At 45.0% G+C, this 13,329-nt stretch overlaps 1 protein-coding gene across 2 annotated transcripts; it reads right to left on the minus strand.

The window, feature by feature from the left end:
- Window positions 1-7,976: 7,976 nt before the first annotated feature.
- On the minus strand, window positions 7,977-13,063 carry GSTK1 (glutathione S-transferase kappa 1). Of its 2 annotated transcripts, none has more exons than XM_045565165.1 (8): window positions 12,893-13,063; window positions 12,266-12,347; window positions 11,937-12,065; window positions 11,547-11,647; window positions 11,332-11,367; window positions 9,099-9,167; window positions 8,580-8,673; window positions 7,977-8,277 (listed from the first exon to the last, which is right to left on the minus strand). In XM_045565165.1, the coding sequence occupies exons 1-8, from the start codon at window positions 12,962-12,964 to the stop codon at window positions 8,228-8,230; spliced, it is 633 nt and encodes a 210-aa protein (XP_045421121.1). In that variant the 5' UTR covers window positions 12,965-13,063; the 3' UTR covers window positions 7,977-8,227. The 2 variants fall into 2 exon arrangements, with proteins under 2 accessions (XP_045421121.1, XP_045421120.1); XM_045565164.1 differs by having other exon boundaries at window positions 9,051-9,167; window positions 12,893-13,061.
- Window positions 13,064-13,329: the final 266 nt, after the last annotated feature.

The raw sequence follows: 13,329 nt of genomic DNA on the forward strand, positions 1-13,329 counted from the left end.
AGCCAAGCTAATGGCCAGAGTCCCACTGAGATCTGGCTGCCTCTTACAGTGTGCTTGTCTCTGTGGCTTTGTATTCTGTAATTTTGTGTTTCTGAATCCGGGTCTGCTTTATAGTTGTAGCCAACATATATAGAATGTTTTCTGTGTACTGCTCACTATGCTAAATACTTTACACAAATTAAGTAATTTAAAATACATACAATATGATAGAAGGTAGTTTCTATAATTATGTCCATTTTATAGATGAGGTCAGAAACTCAAGGAAAGGTGAGTAGCTAATTAAGGGCAGGGTCAGGATTTGAACCCGCAGTCTGACCCCAGAACCTTGGCTCTTAAGCACTGCGTCATTCCACTCTGAACACTCTTTTGGGCTGCCCTCCTAATCATAATTTAACAAAACACCTATGGCTTTCTGAGATTGTTATTCTGGTCTTTTCTGGAGGAGAGGTTAAATTCTATTTCCCCTCACCATTTGGCATCTTAAGAAAAGGCTGGTCTTCAGGCAGCAAGGGCAGCCAAGAAGACCATCAGAAGATAGAATTAAAGTTACCAACAGATGAGGCAGGATAGGGAAATTAAGATTGCAGGCTCTGTATCAGGATGCTTACCTTTTATCTGCTAATTAAGACTGATTATAAAAGATAGAACTTTTAACTGAATAGCCACATAACCCAATGCAGGCGACTTCTAAAAGGATATTGGTGGTCATAGATATGTATATCTCTTTGTGTAGAAACAATTGATTTGGCCCACATAATGATTTCATTTGATCCTTAATAAAAGACCTGTGGGATAAGTCTGATTATCATTTTCATTTTATAGAGGAGGAAACCAGCTTGGAGAAAGTGCATGATTTGTTTAGCTAAAATCAAACTCCCAGAACCTTGACCTTTTAATTCAGCTGGCTGTGTTTTTCTCTTCATTAATTGCCTGAGTCACAGCTCCTCCAAATGCGTAGGGAAGGTGTATAAATGGTTTAATGTGAAGTGAGACAGCAACATTGATATTTCTGAGATGGAAATGCTTCCAATGAATCATAAATCCTCAAGCAGGTAAAGATAAATACATGCTATCACCCTCATCGACTAGTTTCAATGTTGTACAAAGCTCACTAGGAAAGAACTGCGTGAACAGTGGGGCTGAGGCAGTTGCTCTAGCTTAGATACTCAGCACTAAGTCACAAAAAGCTCTTTGGGAATTCGAGAAATTGAGTGTGGCTGCTGCTGAGTAACAACAACAAAAAAGGCATTGTGTTTGATAGAAATGTCTACAGATACTGGCAACAGAGTCCCACATGAAAATGCCCCTAAATATGAGCAAACAGGAGGCTCCACAGTCCAGCCACGTGCTTTGGAGATAGCCAAAGCTGGTTTCAATTCTCAGTTCTACCACTTACTAGCTGTGTGACCTTGGGTGAGTTCCTTAACCTTTCTGAGCTCCAGTTTCCAAGTTTATTACCCCTTCCCCACCCTGCTCCTCCAGCTTGGTGAGCTACAGCCAAAGCCAGAGTTGTGGTTTGAGTATTATATAATGGGTGTGTCTGTGTGGGACCACCAGGGGGCACCTTCTTATCACTGGGACCCGATTTTGTCCTGGAGCATTTGTAACTGCATTGCACATAACACTGTGCTAACCTCTAAGGACATCTACCCAGGAGAGGTAACACATTTGATCTTGGTCTTTAGGATTTTCTGATGTGGACAGAGAGATAAGACACTCATATGAAATAACTAAATAATGATTAAAGATAGTATCTAAGAGAATATCAATGTTTGGATATTTTCACATTTAAAAAAACATAAAGATTTAAGATATGGATTACTAAAATAGAATCATTTTAGTTAATTAAAAATAATGTATACTTCCGGTATAAAGTTTCACAGTCAAAAAAGTTATAGTACAAAAGTAAGTTTCCTTTATACCTCCAAACCTCAGACTCTCAGTCATCTTCCCTAGAGGCAATCTGTTTCCCAGCTTTTTCTGGGTATCCCCACTCCAGAGAGAGACCATAAATATGCAAAAGTAATACATACAGACTCCCTTTCTTTATACACATGGGAGCATGCTATAGCTATTGCTTTATATTTTGCTTTTTCCACCTAACAATATATGTTGGAGATTGTCCAATATCAATATATACAGATCGGGGGATGAACACACTTGAAGCTCTGACTCAGGTGATGTACCTCTGTAATATGCTGAAATAAAAAAAAAATTTAAAAAATATATAGATCAACATATATAGACCATTTTGTTTTGATTTATTAAAAACATACAGAAAATTTTACAGTGAACACCCATGTACCCACTACCTAATTTAATAATTAACATTATAGTATACTTATTTTATTGCATGTATATTCATATATCCATCCCTTTTATCCATCAATACATCTTATTTTTTGATACATTTTAAAGTACGTTGTGAACATCAGTACACTTCTGCCTAAATAGTATACTCAGCATGCAGAGAAGTAATTAGAATTCAATATTTGTTTATAGTTAATTGTTTTCCTTTGAGGTAAAATTTGCCTACAATGAAACACACAGATTTTAGGAGGACAATTGCATGAGTTTTGATAAAGACATACACTTGTGTAACCAAAACTCCAATCAAGATACAAAACAGGCCGGGTGCGGTGGCTCACGCCTGTAATTCTAGCATTCTGGGAGGCCGAGGCAGGTGGATCGCTCGAGGTCAGGAGTTCAAGATCAGCAAGAGCGAGACCCTGTCTCTACTAAAAATAGAAAAAATTATCTGGCCAACTAAAATATATAGAAAAAAAATTAGCTGGGCATGGTGGCGCATGCCTGTAGTCCCAGCTACTTGGGAGGCTGAGGCAGTAGGATCGCTTAAGCCCAGGAGTTTGAGGTTGCTGTGAGCTAGGCTGACGCCATGGCACTCACTCTAGCCCGGGCAACAAAGCGAGACTCTGTCTCAAAAAAAAAAAAAAAAAAAAAGATACAGAACATTAGTAACACCCAGAAAGTTTCCTCATATATCTTCACAGTCAATCCCATATGCAAATATTATTTCTTTATTTCTTTGCATCTATTATACATATATATTTTTCTTTAGAGACAGGGTCTCACTTTGTCACCCAGTCTGGAGTGCAGTGGCAGGATTTCATAGCTCACTGCAACCTCTAATGTCCCATCTGCGCTCAGGCGATCCTCCTGCCTCAGCCTCCCCAGTGGCTGGGACTACAGGTGTGCACTACTGCAGCCAGCTAATTTTTTTATATTTTGTAGAGACGGGGTCTTGCTATGTTGTCAGGTTGGTCTTGAACTGGCCTCAAGCAATCTTCCAGCCTTGGCCTCCCAAAGTACTGGGATTTGCAGGAATGAGCCACCACACCTACCCCCATCTATTATATTCTTTCAAAATATATTTATATATTTTAATATGTCATATAGTTAATTGTGTTTTATTTTATAGAACAATTATTAATTTCTTTAGTGACTTTCCAACTGACAGCCATTTAGATTTTTAAAGGATTTTATAATTAATATCTTTCCATAGGTGTCTTTATTCACGTGTCAGAAAATTCCTAAAAGTGAAGTTTTTGATGGATACTGCCAAATCATCCTCTAAAGAAGTTGTAACAATTCATATTCCCACTGACATTGCAGGAGTGCTTGCTTCTGCACACCCTGAGCAGCAGTGAGTTATCAAGCGTGAATCCAATAAATTTTTATTGTTCACTTGCTGTGCAGACACTGGTGTAGACAATCATAGATCAGATAGGAATCACACTCTCAAGGAGCTTATGGTCCAGAAGAGGGAAGACGTCTGTACAACTAACTGTGAGACAAGGTATAAAGTGACAAATATTGGGCCGGGTCACAAAGTGCTACTGGGGTTCAGAGAGGAGACTTAGTGCTGAGAAGGGTGGGGATCAGGAATGCGTCATGAAGGAGAGGGTTTGTTCACATTCCTTTTGTGTCCATTTCAATATTAGGCATGGAGTAGACAAGAAATATTTGTTGTATTATTTATTGGTCATTAGTGAATAGTTGGTACTTTAATGATTCATGATCTCTTGATCCTCCCTCAATTTCCTACTCCCCGCCTCTGTACCATTTTTCAGTCTGGTACCAACTGGAGCCTGCCACACCCTTGGTTGTGGGCTTGGCTAAGGAGGGAGTTGGTCTCGTGCAAGCCAAGGGTGTTAGTTTCTCCCAAAGACATTGAAGGAACTCTGTGGGGTGGGATTAAAGGATGAGTAAGGAGCAGGGGTCCAGCTGGCCTCCCAGTCTCCACTCTCCTCTTACCCCGAGGGTCTGAGTGTTTACCTTTCTCTGCTTCCACTTTTGCTTGTCCCTGGGAACAGTAGTTGCACAAAGGGCTATGACTCCTCTGAGAAGGAGAATGACAAATCCTGGGCCCCAAACTCCTGTCTTCCACTTGGACTCCTGCATCTCTTTTTCCCTTCTCTCACTCAACTTTCTTCCCGTTTCTTTGTTCCATGTATGAGCATGCTTCGTTTTATTGTACATCACTTTACTGTGCTTTGCAGGTACTATGTTTTTTACAAACTGAAGGTTTGTGGCAACCCTGCATGAGCCCAGTCTATTGATGTCATTTTTCCAACAACAGGTGTTCTCTTCATGTCTCTGTGTCACATTTTCGTAATTCCCACAGTATTTCAAACTTCTGCATTATTATGATGTCTGTTATGGTGATCTGGGATCAATGATCTTTGATGTTACTATTGTAATTGTTTTGGGGCACCACAAATTGCGTCCATGTAACACAATGAACTTAACCGATAAAGGCTGTGTGTGTTCTGAGTGCTCCATCTACTGGCCGTTCCCCCATCTCTCTCCTTCTCCTCGGGCATCCCTATTCCCTGAGACCCTATACTGAGACTAGGCCAATTAATAACCCTACTACAATGGCCTCTAAGTGTTCAAGTGAAAGGAAGAGTCTCACATCTCTCACTTTATGTCAAAAACTAGTAATGACTAAACTTAATGAGGAAGGCATGTTGAAAGCTGAGATAGGCTCAGCTAAGCCTATCACCCAACAGTTAGCTGAGTTGTGAATACAAAGAAAAATTTCTTGAAGGAAATTGAAAGTGCTACTCCAGTGAGTACACAAATGATAAAGCAAAACAGCCTTATTGCTGACATGGAGAAAGTTTTACTGTTCTGTATAGACGATCAAACCAGCCACAGCTTTCCCTTAAGCCAAAGCCTAATCCAGAGCAAAGTTCTAACTTTTTTCAATTCAATGAAGACTGAGAGAAGTGAAGAAGCTGCAGAAGGAAAGTTGGAAGCTAACAGAGGTGGGTTCATGAGATTTAAGTAAAGAAGCCCTCTCCCTAACATAAAAATGCAAGGCAAAGCAGCAAGTGCTGATGCAGAAGCTGCAGCAAGTGATCCAGCAGAGCTAGCTAAGATCATTAGCGAAGGTGGCTGCACTAAACAACAGATTTTCAATGTAGACAAAACAGCCTTTTATAGGAAGAAGATGCCGTCTAGTATTTTCATAGCTATAGAGAAGTCAATGTCTGTCTTCAGAGCTTCAAAGGACAGGCTGACTCTTTTGTGAGTGACTTTAAGTTGAAGGCAGTACTCACCATTTTGAAAAGCCTAGGACCCTTAAGAATGATACTAGATCTACTCTGCCTGTGCTCTATAAATGGAGCATCAAAGCCTGGATGACAGTACATCTGTTTACAACATGGTTTACTGAATCTTTTAAGCTCACCATTGAGGCCTATTGCCCAGAAAAAAGATTCTTTCAAAATATTACTGCTCACTGATAATACACCTAGTCACAAAAGAGCGCTGATGGAGATGTACAAGATTAATGTCATTTTCATGCCTGCTAACACAACATCTATTCTGCAGCCCATGGAGCAAGGAGTGGTTTTGACTTTCAAGTCTTATTATTTAAGAAATACATTTTGCAAGGCTACAGTGGTCACAGAGAATAATTCCTCTGATGGATCTGGGCAAAGTAAACTGAAAACCTTCTGGAAAGGATTCACTATTCTAGATGCCATTAAGAACACCCATTAATCATGGGAGAAGGTCAAAATATCAACATTAACACAATTAACACATTAAAAGAAGTTGATTTCAACCTTCGTGGATGACTTTCAGGGACTCAAGAGTTCAGTGGAGCAAGTAGCTAAAGACGTGGTAAAAATAGCAAAAGGACAAGAATTAGAATTGGAGCCTGAAGATTTGACTGAATTGCTGCAATCTCATGATAAAACCTGAATGGATGAGGAGTTGTTTCTTACAGATGAACAAAGAAAGTGGTTTCTTGAGAAGGAAATTACTGCTGGTGAAGATGCTGTGAACATTGTTGAAATGACAGCAAAGGGTTTAGAATATTACATAAACATAGTTGATAAAGCAGTGGCAGAGTTTAAGAGGATTGACTCCAATTTTGAGAGAAGTTCTGTGGGTAAATTCCTATCAAACAGCATTGAATGCTACAGAAAAATCTTTCATGAAGGGAAGAGTCAATCAATGCGGCAAACTTCCTTGTTGTCTTATTTGAAGAAATTGCCACAGCCACCCCAACCTTCAGCATCCACTACCCTGGTGTACAGTAACATGCTGTACAGGTGTGTAGTCTAGGACCAATAGACTTCCTTCTGCCTCAGCCTCCCGAGTAGCTGGGACTACAGGCATGTGCCACCATGCCCGGCTAATTTTTTTCTGTATATATTTTTAGCTGTCCAGACCATTTCTTTCTATTTTTAGTAGAGACGGGGTCTCGCTCTTGCTCAGGCTGGTCTCGAACTTCTGACCTGGAGCAATCCTCCTGCGTTGGCCTCCCAGAGTGCTAGGATTACAGGCATGAGCCACCTCGCCCGGCCTATTCACAATTTTTGATATCAACAAATAGTGCTGAGATGAGCATATTTATTCATAAAACTGTCTCCACTCACAGTGTTCTGGGCAGCTTTGATTTACAGGAAGTTACGTTTTGTTTTAATTCGTTATGTTGTTTTAAAGATTGGACATCTTTCCATATTTTTATTTTATATTAGCTATACATGTCATGAAACTCCTTTGAAAAGGGGAGTACTTAATTTTGAGATGTACTTTTGACATTGCTTCACAGATAAGCCTAGTGAAGATGATTTTACCCCGAAGGATGCTGGAGTCATGAGAAAGGAGAAAGAGGAGGGTGATAGAAAGTAATGGGGGATGGAAGGGGAAAATGGGATATGAGACGAGAAAGGACCAGAGGGAGGGGTGGAAGGGAAGATGGCATCCACTTCCGAAGCCCCTCTACTCTATCGAAGGCTCTGCATTTGGTTCCCAACAGGTGTCCAAGTGTGGTTTTAGCTTCCAAATAAGAGTATTCTCAAAGAAGTCAAAATACCATTGAAACTCAAGGGACTGTAATTATTGCACAGTGGGCACAGAGCCAGTGACTTTGGGTCACTAGCTGGAGGGATGGGAAAGCTCTAGGGATGTGGGAGGGAACAGGGGTTGTCCTAGTCCAGGGAGAGACGCCTCAGGGTTTTCTCAGGGTCTGCTGTGCAACTTTTTCAGGCCATGGCCACTCCATCCGGACTCCCTGCACTGCCTTGCCTTGGTTCTGCTGGTCCGTGTAGCTAGACCTGGTTTAAATATCTGGGCACAAGCTCAGTCATATGCTAATTCCCTTGCTGTTCACTCCCACTGGGCCTGTGGTCCCAGCCCTGTCTCAGTCACCATGGCTGTCAGAAGACAGTAAATGCCAAACCGGTTACTTGCAGAGTCCATCTGGCTTACTTTTCTGTCCCTGACAGAGAGACCAAGGGGGGACTATTTCTTTCTGTATAAGAAAAGGGGGCACTATTCTCAGTCCTTCTGCACAAGCTGCCCAAGGCTGGCTGTGTGGCTGGGCTGGCTGGAAGTACAGGAAGAGCTCTTCTTCCCCAACCCCTAGAATGGGCATGATGTGTGCACAGGCATGAGAATAAGCCAACAACCCCAGGACAGACACAGACCCGGAAACGTTTGCCTAATAGCATTAGGTTTATTTTGTGGGACAGCAGAATTTAGGGCTCTCCAAAAGGCACATAAGGCACAGAAGTACAGGCTGCCACAGCCTAGCGGTGGACCCCTGCCCAGCATCCCTGGGGGCAGGGGGAAGACAGGATACCTCTACCAGGTAGAGAAACCAGAGCCCCAGTGCCTTATGGTGTGTGTGTGTGGCGGGGAGATGGCCTGCTTTTTTACACCAATAGTTTACTTCCTCCGAGCAGTCTTAAAGTCTGGCATTCATGGCTGGAGGTACGGGGCCCATCCACTTCTCTCCTGGATGAAGAAAATCACACACTCTACACACTGATCTCAGGTGTGTTGGCAGCAGAAGTTAGCCCCACAAGTCCCCAGGAATTTTCTAGAAAGATCCTTCTTGGCTTCAAGGTACAGAAGGTTTCCTTCTCTCCTATGGGGGTGAAGGTGGCCCCTCCCCGTTCAAACGAGCAGCACTATCTGTATAAGGCTCCGTTCTTGGAAGTGCCAAGAATATTTTTTGCTCTGAACCCCTCCTGGTCAACTGATATAATGGAGGTGGGGCTGGGGTCAAAGGCAGCCGCATTGAACCTTTAACTTACCCAGCAGGTATGCCAGCAACTCCATCCGGTCAGAGCCAAATAACATGTGAGTTTGGCCATCCACATGGGCCACAGTGATGGGCAGCCCAAAGGCCTGGAGAAAGCAGTTACAGTGCAGGGAGGAAGGGGATGGAACAGGAATTTGTCAGGTTGGGGTTGAAGGCTTTGACAAGTTGGGGTCACAGAAGCAAAGTAGCCAAAGAGGCATTTGATAAGAGTCCTCATGGCCCCAGGTACCTTCTCTGTTTCTAACCCTCAGATGCTCTCTTTTCTCTCACCACCAATCTCTTTCCCTTCCATCCCTTGAGCTCAGGGAAAGAAAGGGAGAAGATGAGGGTTGCCTTTAGGAGCATCAGGGAAGACTCGTGATGGGGAGGAGGTTTTGGACAGGAGCGTGGGGACCCACACCCAGAGATTCTCAGTCTCTGCCTTTAGGACAGGGGCTGGAAAGACACATAAACAGTTGCTCACCCCATATCTGCAGGCTGCCTCGGTGGTCTCCTTGAGCTGGTTCCTCACCTTTGGTGTTGAAATCTTTTCCAGAATTCCTTGGGCTTGTTCTGTAGTCATACCAGCCTTTTCTGCAGCCTAAAGGGGTGTGGTGGGGAACACAACTGTGTCTGCACTGTGGGAGGTGGGGCTCTCAGGAGAAAACTCTGATCTTTTTATTTTCTGCCCAGGATTTCCTGGCAATGCCTTTACCCACCCACAAGTGGGGATCTGTCATTGCCAAGAGGAATAGTTTCCTTTCTCCCAAGTCTTGAGATGGGTGAAAAGAGCAGGTGGCAGAGTCACAGTCACAGGAATTAATGCTGTGGTATATCTTAGAGTCCAGCTAGCCAGACTTCTTCATTTCACAAATGAGGAGCCTAAAGTCCAGAGGTGCTATACTACTTGCTCAGAGTTACAGAGCTTGTTAGTAGCAGAGCCAATTAAGTCCCCAGAATTCAAGTCCAGGCCTCTTTCCTTCTTACTTCTCAGAATTTCTGAATATCTCATGCTTTATTTGAATCAAGAGATGGGTTCTAATTTCCATACAATTTCCTAAGGACTCAGGAACAACGCACATGGCTGCAGCCACCTACCTGGCTTCCAGATAAGGATAAAGGCTTCAGTTTGTGTTTTGCTGTTGTTTGGGATCTGTGGTTCTCAACCTTGGCTGCACATTTGAATTTCCTGGGGAGCTTTAAAAAAATCTCCATGTGCAGGGTTTTGGGGGGCTGGGGAGGTTAGCGCTGAGGTGCTCCAGGTAATTCTAATGTACAACCGAATTTGATAACCACTGGAACTTGACCTCCTACACCTGAAGCGGATTCATGAAGTCATGCAGTCCATCCTAATGAGGCACTGTCTTTGACTTTTAGAGAATTGTGTTCCAGACCAAATGTTTAACAATAGGGAAATGGTTAAGTAAACAAAAATAAGTCCACTGAATGGAAATGCTATGTGGAAATGAAGAACTATACTCTCAAAGAGTTAAAAATGACATGGAAAATGACTGTTAAATATTAAGTAAAAAAGTTAGCCAGGCATGGTGGTGCATGCCTATAGTCTCAGCAACTCGAGAGGCTGAGGCAGGAGGATCGCTTGAGCTAAGGAGTTTGAGGTTGCTGTGAGCTAGGCTGACACCACAGCACTCTAGCCTGGGCAACAGAGCGAGACTCTGTCTCACAAAAAAATAAAAAATAAAAAAAAAATAAAGTAAAAATCATGCATATACTTTGTAGGAATAAAGACACTAGGAGATATATTGGCTGTTCTTTATACATTTAACTTTTGTGTGACTTGTCATTTTATAAATTAAATTTGAATATGCCTCAATGATGTTTTTGGTAAACTGGAGGGAAAAATCTTGTTTTGAATTTCCTGATTTAATCCTGCAGAAAAACTTAACTTTTTATACGTCTGTCTATGGCTGGCTGGTTTGAATGTTTTGAACTATTTCCATTTGTTCTTTTTTTTTTTTTTGAGACAGAGTCTCACTTTGTTGCCCAGGCTAGAGTGAGTGCCATGGCGTCAGCCTAGCTCACAGCAACCTCAAACTCCTGGGCTTAAGCAATCCTACTGCCTCAGCCTCCCGAGTAGCTGGGACTACAGGCATGCACCACCATGCCCGGCTAATTTTTTTTCTATATATATTTTTAGTTGTCCAGATAATTTATTTCTATTTTTAGTAGAGACGAGGTCTCGCTCAGGCTGGTCTCAAACTCCTGACCTCGAGCAATCCACCTGCCTCGGCCTCCCAGAGTGCTACGATTACAGGCGTGAGCCACCGCGCCGGGCCCCATTTGTTCTTATACAGGCTTTTGTATAATTCTGGCATTAGTCAGTTACTTTTTTAGTTGTTGCTGTTGTTTTTGTGAAGCTTCTTTTTAAAAGTGTCCTGCTTTCCACTCTGGATGTGTTGGTGGGGTTTGTGTTGGAGTCCTTGGAGACTTGCGAATACTCTGTTCCTCCCCATCTGGGGGTTCTACCACTTAACCATCTTTCTCCCTCTGACTTCTTTCATGAAATAAATTCTACCCATGTATTGTTCCTCTTGCACTTTCCCCTTCAACCATAAGATATTCTTTTGAGAATCCTCTTCGTTCCAACTTTTCAGTAATTTGTCCCCTCAAATACAGACATTCTTTTCCCTCAAATAACTATGACCTTTTCCACGCAATAAAAAACAACTGTCCCCTTCACCTCCAAACAACAACGGTTCTCAGATTCCCTGTGAGCGCGGTGGTGGCGGAGCCAGGGCACTTACCGCCAAGATGCTCTGGGGCTCCGTGATGTCCTCATCCTGGGAAGGAGAGAATGCTAAGCAGGAAGGAGGTGGCCAGGAGAGGGATATACCAGATGGAGGGCAGTAGGTCAGTGAATGACAGGGGAGGGCTGGATGATGGCCCTGGAAGGGGGCCTGGGGAGGGTCAGAAAGTCACCCAGGGTCCTCCCAGAGGATTCCCAGAGCCCCGCCCTAACCCGTGACCAGACGCGCATCCACAGCTCCCGGGACACTTTCTCCAGCATCTCTGGGTGCTCCAGGCTCAGGGCGGTGAGGAACCTCATGGCAGACAAACTTCCTGCGGGGCAGAGGCACTCCCGATGGAGGACCAGCTCTTCCTTGCTTCTGACATTCCCCACAGGTCAATCGCCCTCAGCCTGTCTCCTGTTTTTCATAACCGAGTTGCTACTTGCCTGCTCTTCCTCCCTTTCATGCCCGGCAACCTTCAGCTCCCTCAACTCTGACCCTGAGGTGTCCCAAGGCATGCTTCATTTCGGTTAGTTTCCTGAGCCCTCCTTCCTAACCCCCCCAATCTCGGACTTCCCTGCTCTCCACCGGACACCACACCTGCTTCCCACTCTCTTCACCTTTTTCAAGGATCACAGAGAAGAAATCCTTGGGGAACTGGATGGGAATCTGGAAATGCTGTCTCAGGAGCTTAATGTCCTGTCTCAGGTATTGCGCTTTGCGGGGAAGCAGAGCTGGCGGCTTGTTTCCTGCAAGTGGAAGGTGGACACGCTAGTGAGAGAAGACCTAAGCGTCCCGGGTCTTGAGCAGAGGGCATCTTACTAGCTGCCGGTGCCAATATAAAGACCCAGTTGAGGACAGCTCCCCTGGGCCATTGAAATCATCACCCCCCCCCCCCCCCCCCCCCCCCCCCCCCCGCTGCCTGCAGGAAACACCTCTCCCTCTGTACCACTGTCTTTCATGATCCCTGCTATGAGGCTCGGCCGCAACTGCAGCTTGATGTTCCAGATGTTCTGATACCGGCACAGGACCTGCCGGGGCAGAGGTAAGGAACAAGAGCCAGGGTGTAAGATGGCAAAGTGAAACGGCTGAGGGAAAGGGAAGCGCATTTTCATGGCAAGCAACTAGCCAGAGGCTCTAATGCAGAGTTGATGAGGACAACCTAAATTGTTTGGTTTGAAATGGCAGAACTCTCTCCACTTCTATAGCTCGATTCCAGGATTTTTGCTCCAGTGGATGGTTTCCATTCTGTTCTACACCCCGCCCCCCAATTGCCATCGGAGGGCAAAGAGGTGGCTGTGCCATGGATTTCTCCTAGAGTTTTTGGAGTTGCTCCCCCTCTTCTCAACCACTGCGGGAAAAATACTGTCTTAGGATATAAAGGCTCGACTTGGAGCCAGGACTTTATCCCGTTTAAAAGCACAAAGTGACCTTCAGCCTTGGCGCGGGCTCTATTTATCCTAACTCCGTGGGCAGCGCCAGGAATCTCACGAGCCCTATATCCCTGCGCCCAGCGCTCGCCCTTCCCTCTGCCCTCACCCTCCAGGCCCCGCCGAGGCGGCTCCCCCAGCGTCACCTCGAAGCCCAGCCAGGAGTAGGGGGACAGCACGTCGTAGAAGAGCTCCAGGGTGCGCGGTAGGGGCCCCATGCTGCAGCGCTCGGGTGGCGATGGCGAAGCTAGCGCGGCTCCGGAAGAGCGGCGGCGCCAGTGCCTTTCCTGCAGCGCCGCAAGCACCGCCCCGCGCACCGCCCCCGCCTCCGCCCCGCAGCCTTGACCGGGAGACCTGCGCGGGGGCGGGGTGCGGGGAGGAGGGTTCCCTGGGAGCGCGCAGGCGTGGGGCGCAGAGCGCCGCGCACCGCCGGGTCACCGACCTGCTCTGGGTGGAGTCTGGGGCGAAGCTTGTGGTCTGCGAGGCTTGCAGTGCCTGTCACTTAGCTGTGCGCCTTTGACAAGCTCCTCGACCTTTCCGAACCTCAGTTTCCTCATGCCGCATACAAATGGGCGATACGTTA

This window comes from Lemur catta, chromosome 11 (assembly GCF_020740605.2).
Source record: "Lemur catta isolate mLemCat1 chromosome 11, mLemCat1.pri, whole genome shotgun sequence".
In the NCBI taxonomy this organism is placed as follows: Eukaryota; Metazoa; Chordata; class Mammalia; order Primates; family Lemuridae; genus Lemur; species Lemur catta.